Source organism: Heteronotia binoei, chromosome 20 (genome assembly GCF_032191835.1).
Source record: "Heteronotia binoei isolate CCM8104 ecotype False Entrance Well chromosome 20, APGP_CSIRO_Hbin_v1, whole genome shotgun sequence".
Lineage (NCBI taxonomy): Eukaryota > Metazoa > Chordata > Lepidosauria > Squamata > Gekkonidae > Heteronotia > Heteronotia binoei.
In genome coordinates this window covers 37,653,132-37,671,484 of record NC_083242.1, presented here as the reverse complement: position 1 = coordinate 37,671,484, position 18,353 = coordinate 37,653,132, and the positions used below count along the sequence as shown (strand labels likewise).

Below are 18,353 nucleotides of genomic sequence, written 5' to 3'. Positions count from 1 at the left end.
CCTCAAAAAACAGCCCCCCCCCCCAAAGCCCCAGGTACTTCAGATCATTCCTCATTATACCCTATGGGGATTGGTCTCCATAGGGAATAATGGAGCGCCCAGCAGACATTTCCCTCCCCACCACTTTCTGATGACCCTGAAGTGGGGGGAGGGCCTCCAAACCGGGAGATCCCCTGCCCCCACCCGGGGATTGGCAACCCTAGGTATGGTCCTTCAGCTGTGTCAGGGAGGGTATGTGGAGTCACTCGACCTCGGACACGCAGTCCAAGACCCAGAACTGGGGGCTCTTCAGCCCTGTATCCTTCAACCCATACGTTGGGGACCCCAACCTTTTTTGAGCCTTCAGGCACCTTTGGAATTCCAGCGCAGCAAGATAGGCACAGCCTATCGCTTGGGACTCTTTAGCTTGGAGAAACGTCGACTGCGGGGTGACATGATAGAGGTTTACAAGATAATGCATGGGATGGAGAAAGAAGTACTTTTCTCCCTTTCTCACAATACAAGAACTCGTGGGCATTCGATGAGCAGACAGGTTAAAACGGATAAAAGGAAGTACTTCTTCACCCAAAGGGTGATTAACATGTGGAATTCACTGCCACAGGAGGTGGTGGCGGTCACAAGCATAGCCACCTTCAAGAGGGGTTTAGATAAAAATATGGAGCAGAGGTCCATCAGTGGCTATTAGCCACAGTGTGTGTGTATATATAAAATTTTTTGCCACTGTGTGACACAGAGTGTTGGACTGGATGGGCTATTGGCCTGATCCAACATGGCTTCTCTTATGTTCTTATGTTCTCAAAATGGCTGCCAACCTGACTGCCACAGGAGCTGGAGGAAGTCACAAAATGGCTGCCACAGCTTACCAATAGTTACACGGTGTAACTCCTTGTGTTGCGGCGGCAGCAGTAACATTTTTAAAAACCCACATAGCCAAATCAAATCTCAAGTGGCCAATCTGAAACCTTGCTCAGCAAAAAGCCCCACCTGAGCCCACCCATTTTCTAAAAACAGCTGGGTGGGTGCCAGGAAAGGGAGAAATTTCCCCACCTTCCCTACCCAAACCTAGTGCCCTTTCCCAATTTCTGGTGGCCGTTTTCCCTGCCTTTTAAAAAAATTGCCAGTAATCAAAACTGTAACCCATAAGAACAGTTTCAGAGAGCCGCCATGGCGGCCTGCCATAGAAGAGCCAAATTTGAGTCCTGTCGTTCCTTAAGAGACCAAGAAGACTCCCAGGGTAGAAGCATTGAAGTGGCAAAGCTTTACGGGTCTGTAGTATCTGACAAAGGGAATCCAGACTCTTGAAAGCTTCTGCTTTGAAATGCTTGCTGATTTCCATGGGGCTGCTGGGCTCAAATCTAATCCATGAGAAGACAAAGACAAAAAGCACTCCAGGAATAGCTGTGGGGCTGGAGGGGGATCTCTCCTTGTGGAGTCTGCATTTGCTTTCAGATCCAGAGGAGTTGTCTGTGCTAGTCTATTGTTGCAAAATACTAGCAAAGAGTCCAGTAGCATCTTTAAGACTAAAAAATTTAGTTGTAGCAGAAGCTTTAGATAAACACAGCTCCCTGTGCATCTGACAAAGAGAGCTGTGTTTCCCAAAAACTTATGCAACAGCAACAATTTCTTTGTTTGAGCTGCGATCGCACATGATAAATAATACAGTTTCAATCACTTTCAGTGTACTTTACAACTGGATTTTACAGTGTGAACTGGCAAAATCCAGTTTAAAAGTGCATTGAAAGTGGATTGAAACTGCATTATTTAGCATGTATGATCACAGCCTTAAAGTTGCTACTGGACTCTTTACTATTTTGCATTGGCTTTTGCGTTCACGGTGGCCATGAGAGGAAAACAGGGAATCCCTCCCTCCCCCTTCCAAAAGGCTATTTGAGTGTACCTCATAAGAACATAAGAGAAGCCATGTTAGATCAGGCCAATGGCCCATCCAGTCCAACACTCTGTGTCACACAGTGGCCAAAAAAAATTATATATATATATATATATATACACACACACACACACACACACACACACGCTATGGCTAATAGCCACTGATGGACCTCTGCTCCATATTTTTATCTAAACCCCTCTTGAAGGTAGCTATGCTTGTGGCCGCCACCGCCTCCTGTGGCAGTGAATTCCACAAGTTAATCACCCTTTGGGTGAAGAAGGACTTCCTTTTATCCGTTTTAACCTGTCTGCTCAGCAATTTCATCGAATGCCCACGAGTTCTTGTATTGTGAGAAAGGGAGAAAAGTACTTCTTTCTCTACTTTCTCCATCCCATGCATTATCTTGTAAACCTCCTTTCCATGCATTTGCACATAAGGTGTCCTCGCATCGTGGTGTCTGAGTTGCGCTTCCGCAGCTGGATCGGGGCCCCATGGTCAGAACGAACTAAGCAGCCGCGGTGTGTTTCCTTTGCAGAGCGTTTGCCAAGAGGCAGCAGCAGCTGACGGCAATGAAGGTCATCCAGAGGAATTGTGCCGCTTACCTGAAGCTGAGGAATTGGCAGTGGTGGCGACTCTTTACCAAAGTAAGTGTTTTCTTGGCACCCTGTTTGTGGGGCTGCCCTTGAAGACTGCCTGAGAGCTTTGGCTGGCACTGAAGTGCCTCCTTGCAGGCCTGAAATATCAGGACCCTTCTGCACTCGGTTTTGGCCTTTCTGGGCTGCACCAAACCAGCTGCAAAGTGCAATTCAAACCCTCAGATCTTCTGCTTACCTGCCCTACCAAGAATGCCCTTTCTGGCAGTCCCTTCTGCAGTGTGAAGGGGTGCAAAGACGCAGTCAGAATTCCTCCTCCTTGGTGACTCCCCAACGCCCCATCCTGCAACCTGAGCATTTGAGTCAAATTTAAGGGGACAGAGGGCTGGACGAGTTGTTCTTTGTATTCTAATGAAGAAGATTGTAATGTTGCTTGAGGGGAATGAGATGGGATCTGGAAGCCACAGACATGGTGCAAGAGAAGGAATGCGGTGCCCTGCAAAAAGCCCCTCTGTCTCTGTTCCCTGGGAGGGCAGCCAGTTAATGCCCTCTGGATATCCAAGTCTTGGGGCAAGGGCGCGGTTTGAGCTGGTGGTTTGACCTGGCAGGAAAAACTTGAGGAAACAGCTCCAAATCCTTCTCTTCTAGGTGAAACCGCTGCTGCAGGTCACACGCCAAGAAGAAGAAATGCAGGCCAAAGATGAAGAGCTCAAGTCAGTGAAGGAGAGACAAACGAAGGCGGAAAGTGAACTGAAGGAGCTGGAACAGAAACACAACCAGGTGCAGTGTTGGCATGAATATTTTTCTGTCCCTGTATGTAAACAAGGAGTGTGGAGTTGGGTTGGAGCAAAAGAGCTGATATTTTCCATTACTTAAAAGTACTTATAATTAAAGTCTGATGATCCTCCTTCTCTAGCCCTTTTCATTGCAGAGTTATAAGCAGAAAGATGCAGTGCGCACCTTTCCTCTTATCTCTGTGCAATTAAAAAGGCTTTTTTTAAAAAAAAAGGAAAAAAGAAGAAAGCTAGGCAAATAGTGGCAACAGAAACACTAGAAAAATCTAGCTACTACCTGTTTTAAAATAAAAAGTCCTATATTAGAGAGGAGAAGCGGCTGTAGGGAGCTGAGGCAAAGGAAGTGTGGGGAAAGCAGCTGTGTAGATTCTCTATTTACACTGCAAATGCTACATTCATAGCAACAACAAGAGTTACATGAAAAATTTTCTGTGTGGAAGCAGCCTTACTCTGAGCACTTTATTGCATTTTGTAAATTAAAGATGATATACCAATGCTGCACCTTTCCCCTTATATCTATGTAATAAAAAAGGCTAAAGGGTTTTTTTTGTAAGAAAGCTGGAGATATAGTGGTACCAGAGCACCATAATGTTGTAATGCTATAGCAATCTAGCTATTATCATTTTTTTGTTAAAAACTTCTATTAAAGGGAGAAATGGGGGCCATGGGGGGTTGAGGCAAGGAAAGAGTGGGGGAAACTGCTGTGTGGATGCTCCATACGCTGCCTTTGAAGCAGCAGCAAATGACAATTTTCGACATGTTCAAGCAGCCTTAATCTGGTTTTCTGCATGTGTGTTTTGTAAATGGAAGTTTACATTATGTAGCTTCAGGATTCTGTCTCAAAGATTTTGTGCTGGGAATGCTGGATTATGTAGTCTAGTCTGCAATCCCTTCAAGTGCAAAAAAGAATGGTCAGTTCCCCCAAACTTCTGTGTATCTGGACATCCTGGCTGGCATAAAAGGGCTACCCTCAAACTTGAGCCTTGCCTCAGTTTTGACTGTACCCTTCTGTGTTTGCGCCCAGCTGTGTGAGGAGAAGAACCTCCTCCAGGAGCAGCTCCAGGCTGAGACGGAGCTCTTCGCAGAGGCCGAGGAGATGCGGATCCGTCTGGCCGCCAAGAAGCAGGAGCTGGAGGAGATCCTGCACGAGATGGAGGCCCGGATCGAGGAGGAAGAAGAGCACGGCCAGCAGCTGCAAGCCGAGAAGAAGAAGATGCAGCAGCAGATGCTGGTAACTCACCGCTGGCTGGCTGGGAGCAGGCACCTGGGGCCAGTTCTCTGGGCAAGCCCCGCACATAGACACCCGGGGCAATGCCCTGGAAGGGCAGGGGACGGAGGGTAGGGAAACTCCTGAAAATTTGGGGATGGCGCTGTGGAGGGCAGGGACCTCAGCGGGATACAGTGCTGCAAAGTTCACCCTCCAAAGGATCCATTTTCTCCAGGGGAAGTGATCTCTGTAGTCTGGAAATGAGCTTTAATTCCCAGGCATCGACCTGGCCGCCCACCTGGGTCCACAATCCCTCTTTGGGTACTAGCTTGGAACCAGCTGATACTGCAGACCCAGAAGGGGAGGCGGCTGTTTGGGAAATGCCCTGAAGCTGCCCTGCAAATGCCCACCCCAAAGAGGCTTGGAGGGCATAAGTTAGGCGTGGCCAAAAATGCCACTCAGGGCCTTGTCTGTCTCTGGAGCTGTCGCCTCCTCTTCTGCACTGGGGAGGCAGAGGCAAGGGTTGGTACTGCATTTTTCCAAGGCAGGAACCCTGCCCCCCCCCCCCAGCATTATGAACCCAGTTGGTTGAGAAAGGCAGTCATTTGTAATAGGACTGGGGGGGGGACAGAACAGAGAAGTGGGGGTGGGCTCAGGAGGAGAAACACCTGGAGCAGATATTGCCTTCTTCTAAAATGGTGGTTCCCCCATGAGGACTAGAGTCCTGCTTTTTCTGCCTCCAGAACAGCCAAAGTTTTCTGAGCTCTGAAGTTGTGCCCCTGGTCTTATATGGCAATGTAAAACATGCTCTCAGATAGCGTGTGTGAGAGCCAGTTTGGTGTAGTGGTGAAGTGTGTGGACTCTTATCTGGGAGAACCGGGTTTGATTCCCCACTCCTCCACTTGCACCTGCTGGAATGGCCTTGGGTCAGCCAGAGCTCTCTTATCTGGGAGAATCGGGATTGATTCCCCACTCCTCCACTTGCACCTGCTGGAATGGCCTTGGGTCAGCCAGAGCTCTCTTATCTGGGAGAACCGGGTTTGATTCCCCCCTCCTCCACTTGCAGCTGCAGGAATGGCTTTGGGTCAGCCAGAGCTCTCTTATCTGGGAGAACCGGGTTTGATTCCCCCCTCCTCCACTTGCAGCTGCAGGAATGGCTTTGGGTCAGCCAGAGCTCTCTTATCTGGGAGAACCGGGTTTGATTCCCCCCTCCTCCACTTGCAGCTGCAGGAATGGCTTTGGGTCAGCCAGAGCTCTCTTATCTGGGAGAACCGGGATTGATTCCCCACTCCTCCACTTGCACCTGCTGGAATGGCCTTGGGTCAGCCTTAGCTCTCGCAGGAGTGGTCCTTGAAAGGGCAGCTTCTAGGAGAGCTCTCTCAGCCCCACCTACCTCACAGAGTGTTTGTTGTGTGTGGGGGCGGATAAAGGAGATTGTGAGCTGCTCTGAGATTCAGAGTATAGGGCAGGATATAAATCCAATATCTTCTTCTTTGGAGTCGTCTTTCTTTGACAATTCAGCTTGCCTCTGCAGCTGGGTTGGCCGATGGAATCCTTCATTTAGCTTTGAGAAGTTCTCACCTGCACCTCATGTGCTGAAAAAGCCTGCTGTAGAGAAAGAGGGGGGGGTCTCTCTGCTGGGGGGGGGGTGTTATTTCCCTGGGGCTCATCTGTATTTTTCTGCCCCCCCCCCCTCAGGAGCTGGAGGAGCAGCTAGAAGAAGAAGAAGCCGCCAGGCAGAAGCTGCAGCTTGAGAAGGTCACGGCTGAGGCCAAGATCAAGAAACTGGAAGACGACCTCTTGGTCATGGATGACCAGAACATCAAGCTCTCCAAGGTGTGTGTGTGTGTGTTGGAGGGCCCCCTTCCCTGCTCTCTAAAATCTGGGCAAGCCAGGGCAGGGGGGGGGGGGTGGCAGCCCAGGGGGCCACGCAGCAGCTGAAACCTCAGGGAGATTTGCAGTGGGTCAACACTGTTGCCAAAAGGGCTGGCAAAATCCAGCAGAGTGGGAAGCGTGAGATTGATATGGGGCATGATTACTGGCACATAGGTCTTGTGAGTAAGGGAGACTCGGTGACAGGGGGTGTGGCCTAATGTGCAAATGAGTTCCTGCTGGACTTTTTCTACAAAAAAGCCCTGTGTGGAAACAATGGTGACATCGGGGGCATGGCCTAATATGCAAATGAGTTCCTGCTGAGGGGTTTTCTACCAAAAAGCTTTGTGTGAAACAGTCGTGACATCAGAGGGTGTGGCCTAATATGCAAATGAGTACCTGCTGGGCTTTTTCTACAAAAAAAAGCCCTGCCCAGAATATTTTTGAAGTCTGTACTTAGAATGGCTTTATTTGGATAGTCCTTTCCAGCAGGAGACATGCTGCACAACAGCCTTGTGAGGTGGGTTAGGTTGAAAGAGCTTTGCCCCAAAGCTGGTTGAGATTTGAACTTTGGGACTCTGGCAACCGAATATCCACTGCAGGTTGATCATTGTGCAAGGGCAAAAGAAGAACAAGGTGTCGGGAGGAAAATTAAACCTTATTGGGCATTGTTAGTTTCTAAAATCTCAGAAATAGTGAGTCGTTTGGTTCTGTTAACTCCCAAATCAATACTTTTGAATCTCTGGCCTGAAAGTTTGATCACTCCATTAAAAAGGGAACTTATTTCTCTTATTGTTAGCAGGGAAATTTCTGCTAGCCCAAAAAAATAGAAGATGAATAAGATTCTTTCCCTCGAAGAATGGTTTTTGAAAGTCAGAGGCATAACGATTCAGGACAAGCTGTCTACACAGATATTAGCAATGGAATCCTCGTGTTATAAGAATAATTAGTAGAGAAATGGCTCCCCTTTCTTGCATTTGTGAATACGAATGCTTCTGCTGAGGAAGTTATTCCTCCGAAGTATTTGGATTTTGTTGTACTGTAGATTGATGAGTGGGTTTTTTTGTGTTTTTATATGAACTTTTAAAACTTTGCATAAGGCAATGTTAATTTTTATTTTTGTATTGTTTTCTGTTTGTTAAAATAAACTAAAATTTATTTTTTTTTAAAGAAAAAAGGTATCAGGAGGCAGCTCCTGTTCCGTTTCCTGGGAATCTTTCCGTTTGTATATGTTACGGGCACACGGTCTGCGTTTGCAGCTCTGACAAAGTGCCGTTTCTCTTTGGACACAGGAAAGGAAACTCCTCGAGGAGCGGATCAGCGACCTGACAACCAACCTGGCGGAAGAGGAGGAGAAGGCCAAAAACTTGACCAAGCTGAAGAACAAGCACGAGTCGATGATTTCGGAGCTGGAAGTCCGGCTGAAGAAGGAAGAGAAAGGCCGGCAGGAGCTGGAGAAGATGAAGCGGAAGCTCGAGGGGGATGCCAGCGACCTCCACGAGCAGATTGCCGACCTCCAGGCCCAGATAGCCGAGCTGAAGATGCAGCTGGCCAAGAAGGAGGAGGAGCTCCAGGCAGCCTTGGCCAGGTGGGGGGTGGCGACAAAGAGTGGCAAAGGGTTGGGAGTGAATGGTGCACCCAGCAACCCCCACACGCTGCCCCTGCTGTTACACTTTTGGTTTTGTTTTAAACCAGACTTGAAGATGAAATCGGCCAGAAAAACAACGCTCTCAAGAAGATCCGGGAGTTGGAAGCCCACATCTCCGACCTCCAGGAGGACCTCGATTCGGATGCGGGCGGCGCGGAACAAAGCAGAGAAGCAGAAGCGAGACCTGGGGGAGGAGCTGGAGGCCCTGAAGACGGAGCTGGAGGACACCCTGGACAGCACGGCCACGCAGCAGGAGCTCCGGTACGGCCAATGATGCTCCGCAGGGCCCTCCAGGCAGGACCGTTTCCGCCAGCAGAGCGGGGCCAGTGGTGATCTCGCAAGGCATTGTGGGGGAAATGCACAGAACAGAATGCTGGGATGGCTGCCACGTGATCCTGCTGAACTCAAACCTCCTTAGGTGTGAGGCAGAAATAAGGGGTGAAGGCCATGTATTCTGAGGGCCAGGCTTAAATTCAGCAGGAGCTCACAGGAGCACAGCTCCTGAACCTTTCTGAGGGTTCCCCCTCTTTCTCCCCACCTACCTTGTCCATTGAATAGTAGGAGCAGCTGCATAACAATCCCTGGGTTAGGAGAGCGGGCAGCCAGCCAGCCACCAGGGGCTTTGCCGCACCCCCAGCAGCCTCATTAACCCCTGGAGAAGCCCACGCCACCCTTTCTCCACTTCTGATGTGCTTTTGGGCAGCGGGTGGCTTTCTGGACTTTTGACTGGGGTGGGGGGGTAGCCAGGGAGAGCCCCAGGCGAGCGATGCCTGCTTGGGCTGGCTGGATCTCTAGCCATCCCAAGCAGGCCTCGCTCGCCTGGGGCTCTCCTTTCTTGTGTCGGGTTGCTTTTGGCTGGTGGGGGTTGGCATATGCTAATGAGTTATGCTAATGAGTCCCACCAGCTATTTTTCTACAAAGTGATCCCTGCAGAGGAGACGGTTGTGCCTCAGACAATTTCCCCCAGTCCTCGGTTGGCCACAGAACTAGAAGGGAAGGGGTTAAGGTCTCCCAGCCCTTCTCTTCCTAAGCTCCAAGCCTTCAGAACAGGGCAAGGAGACAGGATTGTCCTGTCAGCCACTAGTGAATGGCACGTGGCCGCTTGCACCTTGGGAGCCCCCCCGAGCCCAGAGGATTCCTTTCCATGTTCCCTGCAGCCAGGGCATCCCGAGATAGTGACAGCTGGGTGTTCAAACTTGCCTTGGCCTGGCAGGTCCCAAGGCAGTCTTAGCCTGGAAACCCCGGTCCTTGTTTCTGGACTCTGGTTCCCTTCTGCTGTCTTTAGTTGCTGTTCTGGATTGGGAGGCCTCGTTGCCTCAGAAGGGTCCAAAGCAGCATGAGCGACTGTTATGTTTTGTACTTGATGTGAGAAACTTTTGCGGGCAACCACGGGAATGCTGGCAACGTGATAATTCCACCCGAGAGCGGGACTCTTTAAAGCAGGGGTGTCAAACATGTGGCCCTGGAGCTGAATGAGGCCCTCAGACGGCTCCTATCAGGCCCCTGAACAATTTTCTATCCTCCCACTTTCTTGCTTCCTTCTCCATCACAGCTTGCTTTGCCAGGCTTGCTCAATTACACAGGAGCTACAGAACAAAGCCTCTATTTTCTCTATTGGATGCTCCTCCCTTGGGGAGGAAGGGGGGAAGGAGAGCTTGCTTTGCCAGGCTCTCTCAATTGCACAGCAGAGCTACTGAGCCAAGCCTCTCTTCCTTCTATTGGCTGAGGCTCTTCCCTCTCCTGGCCCCTGGGGAAGGAAGGAAAGAGCCAGAGCTTCCTTTGCCCAGTTCCCTGGATCCCATGGGAGAGATACAAAGAAAGCAACTTTCAGGCCAACAAGTGCTGATGTTTTAAGCATGTTTAAAGTGCTGAAGTGCGCGGATTCTTATCTGGGAGAACCGGGTTCGATTCCCCTCTCCTCCACTTGCAGCTGCTGGAATGGCCTTGGGTCAGCCATAGCTCTCTTATCTGGGAGAACCGGGTTTGATTCCCCACTCCTCCACTTGCAGCTGCTGGAATGGCCTTGGGTCAGCCAGAGCTCTCTTATCTGGGAGAACCGGGTTTGATTCCCCTCTCCTCCACTTGCAGCTGCTGGAATGGCCTTGGGTCAGCCATAGCTCTCTTATCTGGGAGAACTGGGTTTGATTCCCCACTCCTCCACTTGCACCTGCTGGAATGGTCTTGGGTCAGCCAGAGCTCTCTTATCTGGGAGAACCGGGTTTGATTCCCCTCTCCTCCACTTGCAGCTGCTGGAATTGCCTTGGGTCAGCCATAGCTCTTGCAGAGTTGTCCTTGAAAGGGCATAAGAACATAAGAGAAGCCATGTTGGATCAGGCCAACAGCCCATCAAGTCCAACACTCTGTGTCACACAGTGGCAAAAAATTTTATATACACACATACACTGTGGCTAATAGCCACTGATGGACCTGTGCTCCATATTTTTATCTAAACCCTTCTTGAAGGTGGCTATACTTGTGGCCGCCACCACCTCCTGTGGCAGTGAATTCCACATGTTAATCACCCTTTGGGTGAAGAAGTACTTCCTTTTGTCCGTTTTAAACCTGTCTGCTCAGCAATTTCATCGAATGCCCACGAGTTCTTGTATTGTGAGAAAGGGAAAAAAGTACTTCTTTCTCTACTTTCTCCATCCCATGCATTATCTTGTAAACCTCTATCATGTCACCCCGCAGTCGACGTTTCTCCAAGCTAAAGAAGTCCCAAGCTAAAGAGTCCCAAGCGTTTCAACCTTTCTTCATAGGGAAAGTGCTCCAGCCCTTTAATCATTCTAGTTGCCCTTCTCTGGACTTTCTCCAATGCTATAATATCCTTTTTGAGGTGCGGCGACAGAACTGCACACAGTACTCCAAATGAGACCGCACCATCGATTTATACAGGGGCATTATGATACTGGCTGATTTGTTTTCAATTCCCTTCCTAATAATTCCCAGCATGGCGTTGGCCTTTTTTATTGCAAACGCAGACTGTCTTGACATTTTCAGTGAGTTATCTACCACGACCCCAAGATCTCTCTCTTGGTCAGTCTCTGCCAGTTCACACCCCATCAACTTGTATTTGTAGCTGGGATTCTTGGCCCCAATGTGCATTACTTTGCACTTGGCCACATTGAACCGCATCTGCCACGTTGATGCCCACTCACCCAGCCTCAACAGATCCCTTTGGAGTTCCTCACAGCTTCTGGGAGAGCCAGTTTGGTGTGGTGGTTAAGTGCGCGGACTCTTATTTGGGAGAACTGGGTTTGATTCCCCACTCCTCCACTTGCAGCTCCTGGAATGGCCTTGGGTTGGCTTGAGCTCTGGCAGAGGTTGTCCTTGAAAGGGCAGCTTCTGGGAGAGCTCTCTCAGCCCCACCGACCTCACAAGGTGTCTGTTGTGGGGGAGGAAGATAAAGGAGATTGTGAGCCGCTCTGAGACTGATTCAGAGAGAAGGGCGGGACATAAACCTGCGGTCTTCTTCAGTCTTGCTTGTGCTGCTGCTGCCACAGAGCCAAGAGGGAGCAGGAGGTGACGGTGCTGAAGAGGGCCCTGGAGGAGGAGGTCCGCAGCCACGAGGCCCAGGTGCAGGAGATGCGGCAGAAGCACACACAGGCAGTGGAGGAGCTGGCCGAGCAGCTGGAGCAGTTCAAGCGGGTAAGCCAGGCCCGGCGGAGGAGGCGGGAGGGTGGCACTGGGCCTCTTGGGTGCTGAGCCTTGGGCACTTCTTCCTCCCTCCAGGCCAAAGCCAACTTGGACAAGAGCAAGCAGGCTCTGGAGAAGGACAACGCTGACCTGGGGGCCGAGGTCCGGTCGCTGAGCCAGGCCAAGCAGGAGGTGGAGCACAAGAAGAAGAAGCTGGAGGTCCAGGTCCAGGAGCTGCAGTCCAAGTTCACGGAGGGAGAGCGCATCCGGACGGAGCTGAACGAGAAGGTCCACAAGCTGCAGGTGAGCAGGGCCCAGCCAGGGACTGAGGGTCACAAGAACAGACACTGGGCTGGTTGTGGCTACTGAGGGTCACAAGGAGGCCCATCCCTCAGAACTGCAGCTTGCTTTGCATATTGGAGGCCCCAGGAAGAGATCTAGTTGAGGATCACAACCAGCAGGGTTGGGGAAGACCCTTTCTGCCCGAGACCCTCTGCCCGAGACCCTGGATGGAGTAGCCAGGATAGAACCAGACGGATTTACTCAGCCGCTTCCTGTTTTATCTGGCGGCAACGATCATTCGCAAAACCTGCCATGTGTCGGTTGAACGATCTGCAGAAAATTTTTTGTGCGAGTTACTTTTTGCCTCCTACCAGAAGGCAGCAGGTTCCTTCGAGGGCTCTCAGACAACTGTACTCCTTCCCTGTTCCAGGTTGAGGTTGAAAACGTTACTGGGCTGCTCAACGAAGCTGATGTCAAGACCATTAAGCTCACGAAAGACGTGGGGACGCTGAGCTCTCAGCTCCAAGACACTCAGGTAGGTGCCCCAGGGCATTCACCAGGCACTTTGGGGTAGGGTTAAGAGGGCCAGCTTCCAGGAGGGACCTAGCCCCCCCCCCCCCCCCCCCGAATTACAGCTTATCTCCAGACCAATATTCCCTCTAAAATTCTACTTTGTGTGCTACTGGCATTAAAGTTCTGAGCTACTGCACAAATTTGTTTGCTCTGGGGCCATATTTCCTGAGCTAAGACAAAAATGTGTGAGCCAGAGGCTAAAAAAACCTGTGAGCTAGCTTACACTAACTCAGCTTAGAGGGAACACCGCTCCAGACTACAATTCCCCTAGCGAAAATGGCTGCTTTGGAGGGTGGACTAAGAACATAAGAAAATAAGAGAAGCCCTGTTGAATCAGGCCAATGGCCCATCCAGTCCAACAATCTGTGTCACACAGTGGCCAAAAAACCCAGGTGCCATCAGAAGGCCCACCAGTGGGGCCAGGACACTAGAAGCCCTCACTATGTTGCCCCCCCCCCCCCCCCAAGCACCAAGAATACAGAGCTTCACTGCCCCAGACAGAGAGTTCCAACAATGCACTGTGGCTAATAACCACTGATGGACCTCTGCTCCATATGTTGATCCAATCCCCTCTTGAAGCTGGCTATGCTTACAGCTGCCACCAACTCCTGTGGCAGGGAATTTCACCCTTTGGGTGAAGAAGGACTTCCTTTTATCTGTTCTAACCCAACTGCTCAGCAATTTCATTGAGCGCCTACAGGATCTCGTATTGTGAGAACTCTGTGGATTTGTACCCAGCCTCCACCCCCAAATATCCAGGAGTTTCCCAACTGGATCTGGTAACCCTGCCCCCCCTCCCATTCCCTGGTAGTGGCTGGGGGCACCTGGCAACCCTGGGTGGGCCTGTTGTTGGGGAGAGACTGACGCAGGGCTCTTGCTGCCTTCCTGACAGGAACTCCTCCAAGAGGAAACTCGACAGAAGCTCAACTTGTCCACGAAGCTCCGCCAGATCGAGGAGGAGAAGAACAGCCTGCAGGAGCAGCTGGACGAAGAGGTGGAGGCCAAGCAGAACCTGGAGAGGCACATCTCCACCTTGACTGTGCAGGTAGGCCGCTCTCCAAGGAGAAGGCCATTATGACCATTGCCTGCTTTCAGCCTTAGTCAGCATTACTGCAATGGCCTGTAAGGTGGGGTGGGTTTTATTCCTAGTTGGCAGTTGGGGAAACTGAGGACCAGGTGGCTGCCCAGTGTGGGATCCAGGGCAGAGTTAGGATTGGACCTCAGGCCCATCATGCATTGTAACATTGCAGTCTGTCTAGGGATACAACTCTCTCCCCACAGGGCTACATCATTGGTGCCTCTAAAAGTAATATTTTCTGATTGTTTGTGCAGCCAGGCTGTTCAGCTGGAGAGCCAGTTTGGTGTAGTGGTTAAGTGTGCGGACTCTTATCTGGGAGAACTGGGTTTGATTCCCCACTCCTCCACTTGCACCTGCTAGCATGGCCTTGGGTTAGCCGTAGCTCTGGCAGAGGTTGTCCTTGAAAGGGCAGCTGCTGTGAGAGCCCTCTCCAGCCCCACCCACCTCACAGGGTGTCTGCTGTGGGGGAGGAAGGTAAAGGAGATTGTGAGCCGCTCTGAGACTCTTTGGAGTGGAGGGCGGGATATAAATCCAATATCTTCTTCTTCTTCTTCTTCTGTTCCCTCTTCAGATTTAATTATTTATTTAGACCAGATGTAGTCAAACTTGCTTAACGTAAGGGTCACATAGAATAAATGTCAGATGTCTGAGAGCTGCAAAACATGAACATCTGGTGTTTGAGAGCCACAGGAAGGAAGGAAGGAAGGAAGGAAGGAAGGGAGGGAGGGAGGGAGGGAGGGAGGGAGGAAGGAAGGAAGGAAGGAAGGAAGGAAGGAAGGAAGGAAGGAAGGAAGGAAGGAAGGAAGGAAGGAAGGAAGGAAGGAAGGAAGGAATAGATGGGGAGGGAGGAAGAGGTAGAAAGAAAGCAACTTTAAATGTATTTTCTAAGCTGCCAGCTGCCTTGGCTTGGCAAAGTGATTTAAATGCCTTCTCCAAGCTGGCCAGCAAGGTGGTGGGGGCTTTGCAAGCCACAGAATATGTGTGAGAGAGCCACATGTGGCTTCTGAGCTGCACTCTGGCCAACCCTGATTTAGACACTTATACCCAGCTTCTCTCCCCAGAGTGGCTTACAACATTGCCCTCCCTTCTCTGTTTGGTCCTTTCAAGAAGCCTGTGAAGAAGGTTAAGCTGTGTGACTGGCTCACGGTCACCCAGTGAGGTTTCACGGCAGAGGGGGATTCAAACTTGGGTCTCCCAGAACCTAGTCTAACCCGTACGCCATAGTGGATGGCTCCAAGCTCCATGTTTCTGTCCTCCAGCATTCGGCATAAGAACAGGCTGCAAATGGATCCACTGAATCTTCGCTGTCCATCTGTCTGGGAAAACTTCAGATTCCCTAACAGTTTACTTTTTTTGTTTGTTTTCCGATCCAAATTGCAGCTCTCTGACTCCAAGCGGAAGATGCAGGAGTACGTCAGCACCATCGAAAGCGTGGAAGAAAGCAAGAAGAAGCTCCAGAAGGAAATGGAAGGCCTCACGCAGGAGTTTGAGGAGAAATCGGCTTTGTATGACAAACTGGAAAAAACCAAGAACAGGCTACAGCAAGAGCTGGATGACCTCTTGGTCGACTTGGACAACCAGCGGCAGCTGGTCTCCAACCTGGAGAAGAAGCAGAAGAAGTTCGACCAGGCAAGGATCTGACCCGTTTTTAGGGGAGGGTGGTTCAAAAGTTGAATTTAATAATAAATGAATGTTCTCGGTTAAGACAGGCAGCTGAAATGGGGAAAAAAAGCTTTGGCTGTATACGACCTTATCCTGTCGATCTCTTACGCATCATCAGCCGGCGACACACATTCAGACCTGTCCGGACCCCTCTGACTAAGATGCCTCTCTTAGGCATTCCTGACATCCCCCCCCCCCCCCAATATCCCCACCTCCACTCCCAGTTAATGGCACTTGTGCTAGGAAACAGCATATGAAATTCACTGTGTGATTAACTTATATGAGGTTGTCCTCTTTTTACGGTGTCCATTTTTTTGGTGTCCCTCTTTAGGGCTCTTTTTTTAAAAACGTGTTGAAAATGTCCTCTTTTTGGGTTGGGAAGTTAGGAATATTCTGATTTAGCGGCAATTATCACAGCTTTTTGTAAGAGTATTTAAAATGAGATTTGTCATCACTTGTTTGAAGTAGCCAGTTGGGAAAGATGTCCTCTTTTATTGCCACATTTCCACCCAAATAGAGTCCCCAATGCAGCAAACATTAAAACATTTCAGTGTTAAAACAGCATTTAAAATAAATATATCAAGTAATGCAAGAAAAACATATAAACACACTGCACCAAAACCAAGGAGGAGGGACACTAACAGTTATAGGAGAATATGCCAAAGTAAACAAAACCCCCTCTGCAGTTGATTGTATTTAAAAGTTTAACAACTTCCCACCCCCCACTCTAGACCTTGTCATTGCAGAGTTATAAGGGAAAATGCAGTGTACAGTTAATTTTTTAAAAATATTATTATTGATTTAATTGGGTGGAATTCTAGCAGGAGCTCCTTTGCATATTAGGCCACACTCCCTGATGTAGCCAATCCTCCAAGAGCTTACAAGGCTCTTTTTTGCAAGCTCTTGGAGGAGTGAATGTATCAGGGGGTGTGGCCTAATATGCAAAGGCGCTCCTGCTAAAATTCTACCCCTGGATTTAATTCATTTATGAACCACCTTTTCCGCCTGGTAGGACCCCCAAGCAGCTTACAAAATCCTTCTCCTCTCCTCCATTTTATCCGCACAACAACTCTGTGAGGTAGGTTAGGTGGAGAGTGTGTAACTGGCCCAAGGTCACCCAGCAAACTTCCATGCCACAAATGGGGATTTGAACCTGGGTCTCTCAGATGCTAGTCCAAAAAACCCCTCCACGGTGCTGGCTCTCAACTAAGATTTCTGTAACTAAGATTCAAACACCGAGCCAGGGTTCCCTTTTTTGAACATTCGTTAGTGAAAAGGAGGTCCTGAGGATACAGTTTCCAATTTGCCTCAAGAGATGTTGGGATTTAGATTTAGAGGTGGCAAAAGCTTATTTTGCGGAAACCAGAGTTGTCACAGGCGGAGGAAATCAGTAGCAGCAAACGGCCCTTTCAAAAACAAGAAGAACTGCCGCTTACATGTTGGTTCGCTGTGCAAATCTTTGTTCCTTCCTGCAGATGCTGGCCGAGGAGAAGAACATCTCTTCCAAATATGCGGAGGAAAGAGACCGGGCAGAGGCCGAAGCCCGTGAGAAAGAAACCAAGGCCCTTTCCCTGTCCCGGGCTCTGGAGGAGGCCTTGGAAGCCCGCGAGGAGCTGGAGAGAACCAACAAGTCCTTGAAGGCGGAGATGGAGGACCTCGTGAGCTCCAAGGACGACGTCGGCAAGAACGTAAGGCCCTCTGCCCGGGCTCTGGGGCCCTTCCCAAATCAAGGGGGTTGGCTGCCCACGGTGGTGGCTGTGAAGTTGAGAATCCAAATGACAGCATCAGTGAATTCTTTCTCGAACCAGTTTCATTTATTTCTCAAGTTGGGCTTGGGGTGGGGTGGGGGAATACCCTCTTCCAGGTTACTTTTGCTTTCCATTTTTTTTTTAAATATGGTCTCGTCACTGGAGCGAAATAAATGAATTAAACTAACAACAACTTTAAAAGGCCTATTCCCTTTGATGCAATGGCAGAAAGGAGGATGAGGAAAGTATCAAATGGATGAACAAAAGAGGAATCAAGTGGCACCTTTGAGACCAACTTAGCTTTATTCAGAACGTCAACTTTCCTGTGCTCTCTAAGCACACTTAAGGGAGGGACGGTGGCTCAGTGGTAGAGCATCTGCTTGGGAAGCAGAAGGTCCCAGGTTCCATCCCCGGCATCTCCAACTCAAAAGGGTCCAGGCAAGTAGGTGTGAAAAACCTCAGCTTGAGACCCTGGAGAGCCATGAATGGGGCTGTGGCTCAGTGGTAGAGCATCTGCTTGGTAAGCAGAAGGTCCCAGGTTCAATCCCTGGCATCTCCAAAAAAGGGTCCGGGCAAATAGGTGTGAAAAACCTCAGCTTGAGACCCTGGAGAGCCGCTGCCAGTCTGAGAAGACAATATTGACTTTGATGGACCGAGGGTCTGATTCAGTAGAAGGCAGCTTCATAGGTTCTGTTATTAAGGGAGGGAGGGTGGCTCAGTGGTAGAGCATCTGCTTGGTAAGCAGAAGGTCCCAGGTTCCATCCCCGGCATCTCCAACTCAAAAGGGTCCAGGCAAGTAGGTGTGAAAAACCTCAGCTTGAGACCCTGGAGAGCCATGAATGGGGCTGTGGCTCAGTGGTAGAGCATCTGCTTGGTAAGCAGAAGGTCCCAGGTTCAATCCCTGGCATCTCCAAAAAAGGGTCCGGGCAAATAGGTGTGAAAAACCTCAGCTTGAGACCCTGGAGAGCCGCTGCCAGTCTGAGAAGACAATATTGACTTTGATGGACCGAGGGTCTGATTCAGTATAAGGCAGCTTCATATGTTCATCAGACGAGGAATCCGGTACAGTGAGCAAAGCCACACATAGCTGGTAGTCAGGGGCTCAGAAAGTAAACTGGTACAAATTTAAGATCCAAAGTACCGGATCCCTCGTCTGACGAAGTGTGCTTAGAGAGCACACAAAAGCTGACGTTCTGAATAAAGCTAAGTTGGTCTCAAAGGTGCCACTCAACTCTTATCTCGTTCTACTACTTCAGACCAACATGGCTGACTACTTGGATCTATCAAACGGATGGTTGCCCTTGGTTTATTCATTCCTCCTCCTGCTCTCCCCCCTTCCTCCTTTGTCATTTACCAGTTGGGGTGGGGA

At 49.9% G+C, this 18,353-nt stretch overlaps 1 protein-coding gene and 2 non-coding genes across 3 annotated transcripts in view; all 3 read left to right on the top strand.

The window, feature by feature from the left end:
• The window catches only part of MYH11 (myosin heavy chain 11), a 107,550-nt gene that overhangs the window by 74,458 nt on the left and 14,739 nt on the right, over nucleotides 1-18,353 (top strand). Inside the window, 13 exon segments of the mRNA XM_060260978.1 lie at nucleotides 2,427-2,535; nucleotides 3,133-3,264; nucleotides 4,303-4,509; nucleotides 6,184-6,321; nucleotides 7,650-7,945; nucleotides 8,053-8,149; nucleotides 8,151-8,266; nucleotides 11,509-11,653; nucleotides 11,738-11,944; nucleotides 12,354-12,458; nucleotides 13,389-13,541; nucleotides 14,955-15,203; nucleotides 16,712-16,924. Coding sequence (XP_060116961.1) covers nucleotides 2,427-2,535; nucleotides 3,133-3,264; nucleotides 4,303-4,509; nucleotides 6,184-6,321; nucleotides 7,650-7,945; nucleotides 8,053-8,149; nucleotides 8,151-8,266; nucleotides 11,509-11,653; nucleotides 11,738-11,944; nucleotides 12,354-12,458; nucleotides 13,389-13,541; nucleotides 14,955-15,203; nucleotides 16,712-16,924 — 2,167 coding nt within the window.
• TRNAT-GGU (transfer RNA threonine (anticodon GGU)) lies at nucleotides 17,472-17,543 on the top strand. The gene has a single exon. It is a non-coding gene; the product is annotated as a tRNA-Thr (tRNA).
• Nucleotides 17,826-17,897, top strand: TRNAT-GGU (transfer RNA threonine (anticodon GGU)). The gene has a single exon. It is a non-coding gene; the product is annotated as a tRNA-Thr (tRNA).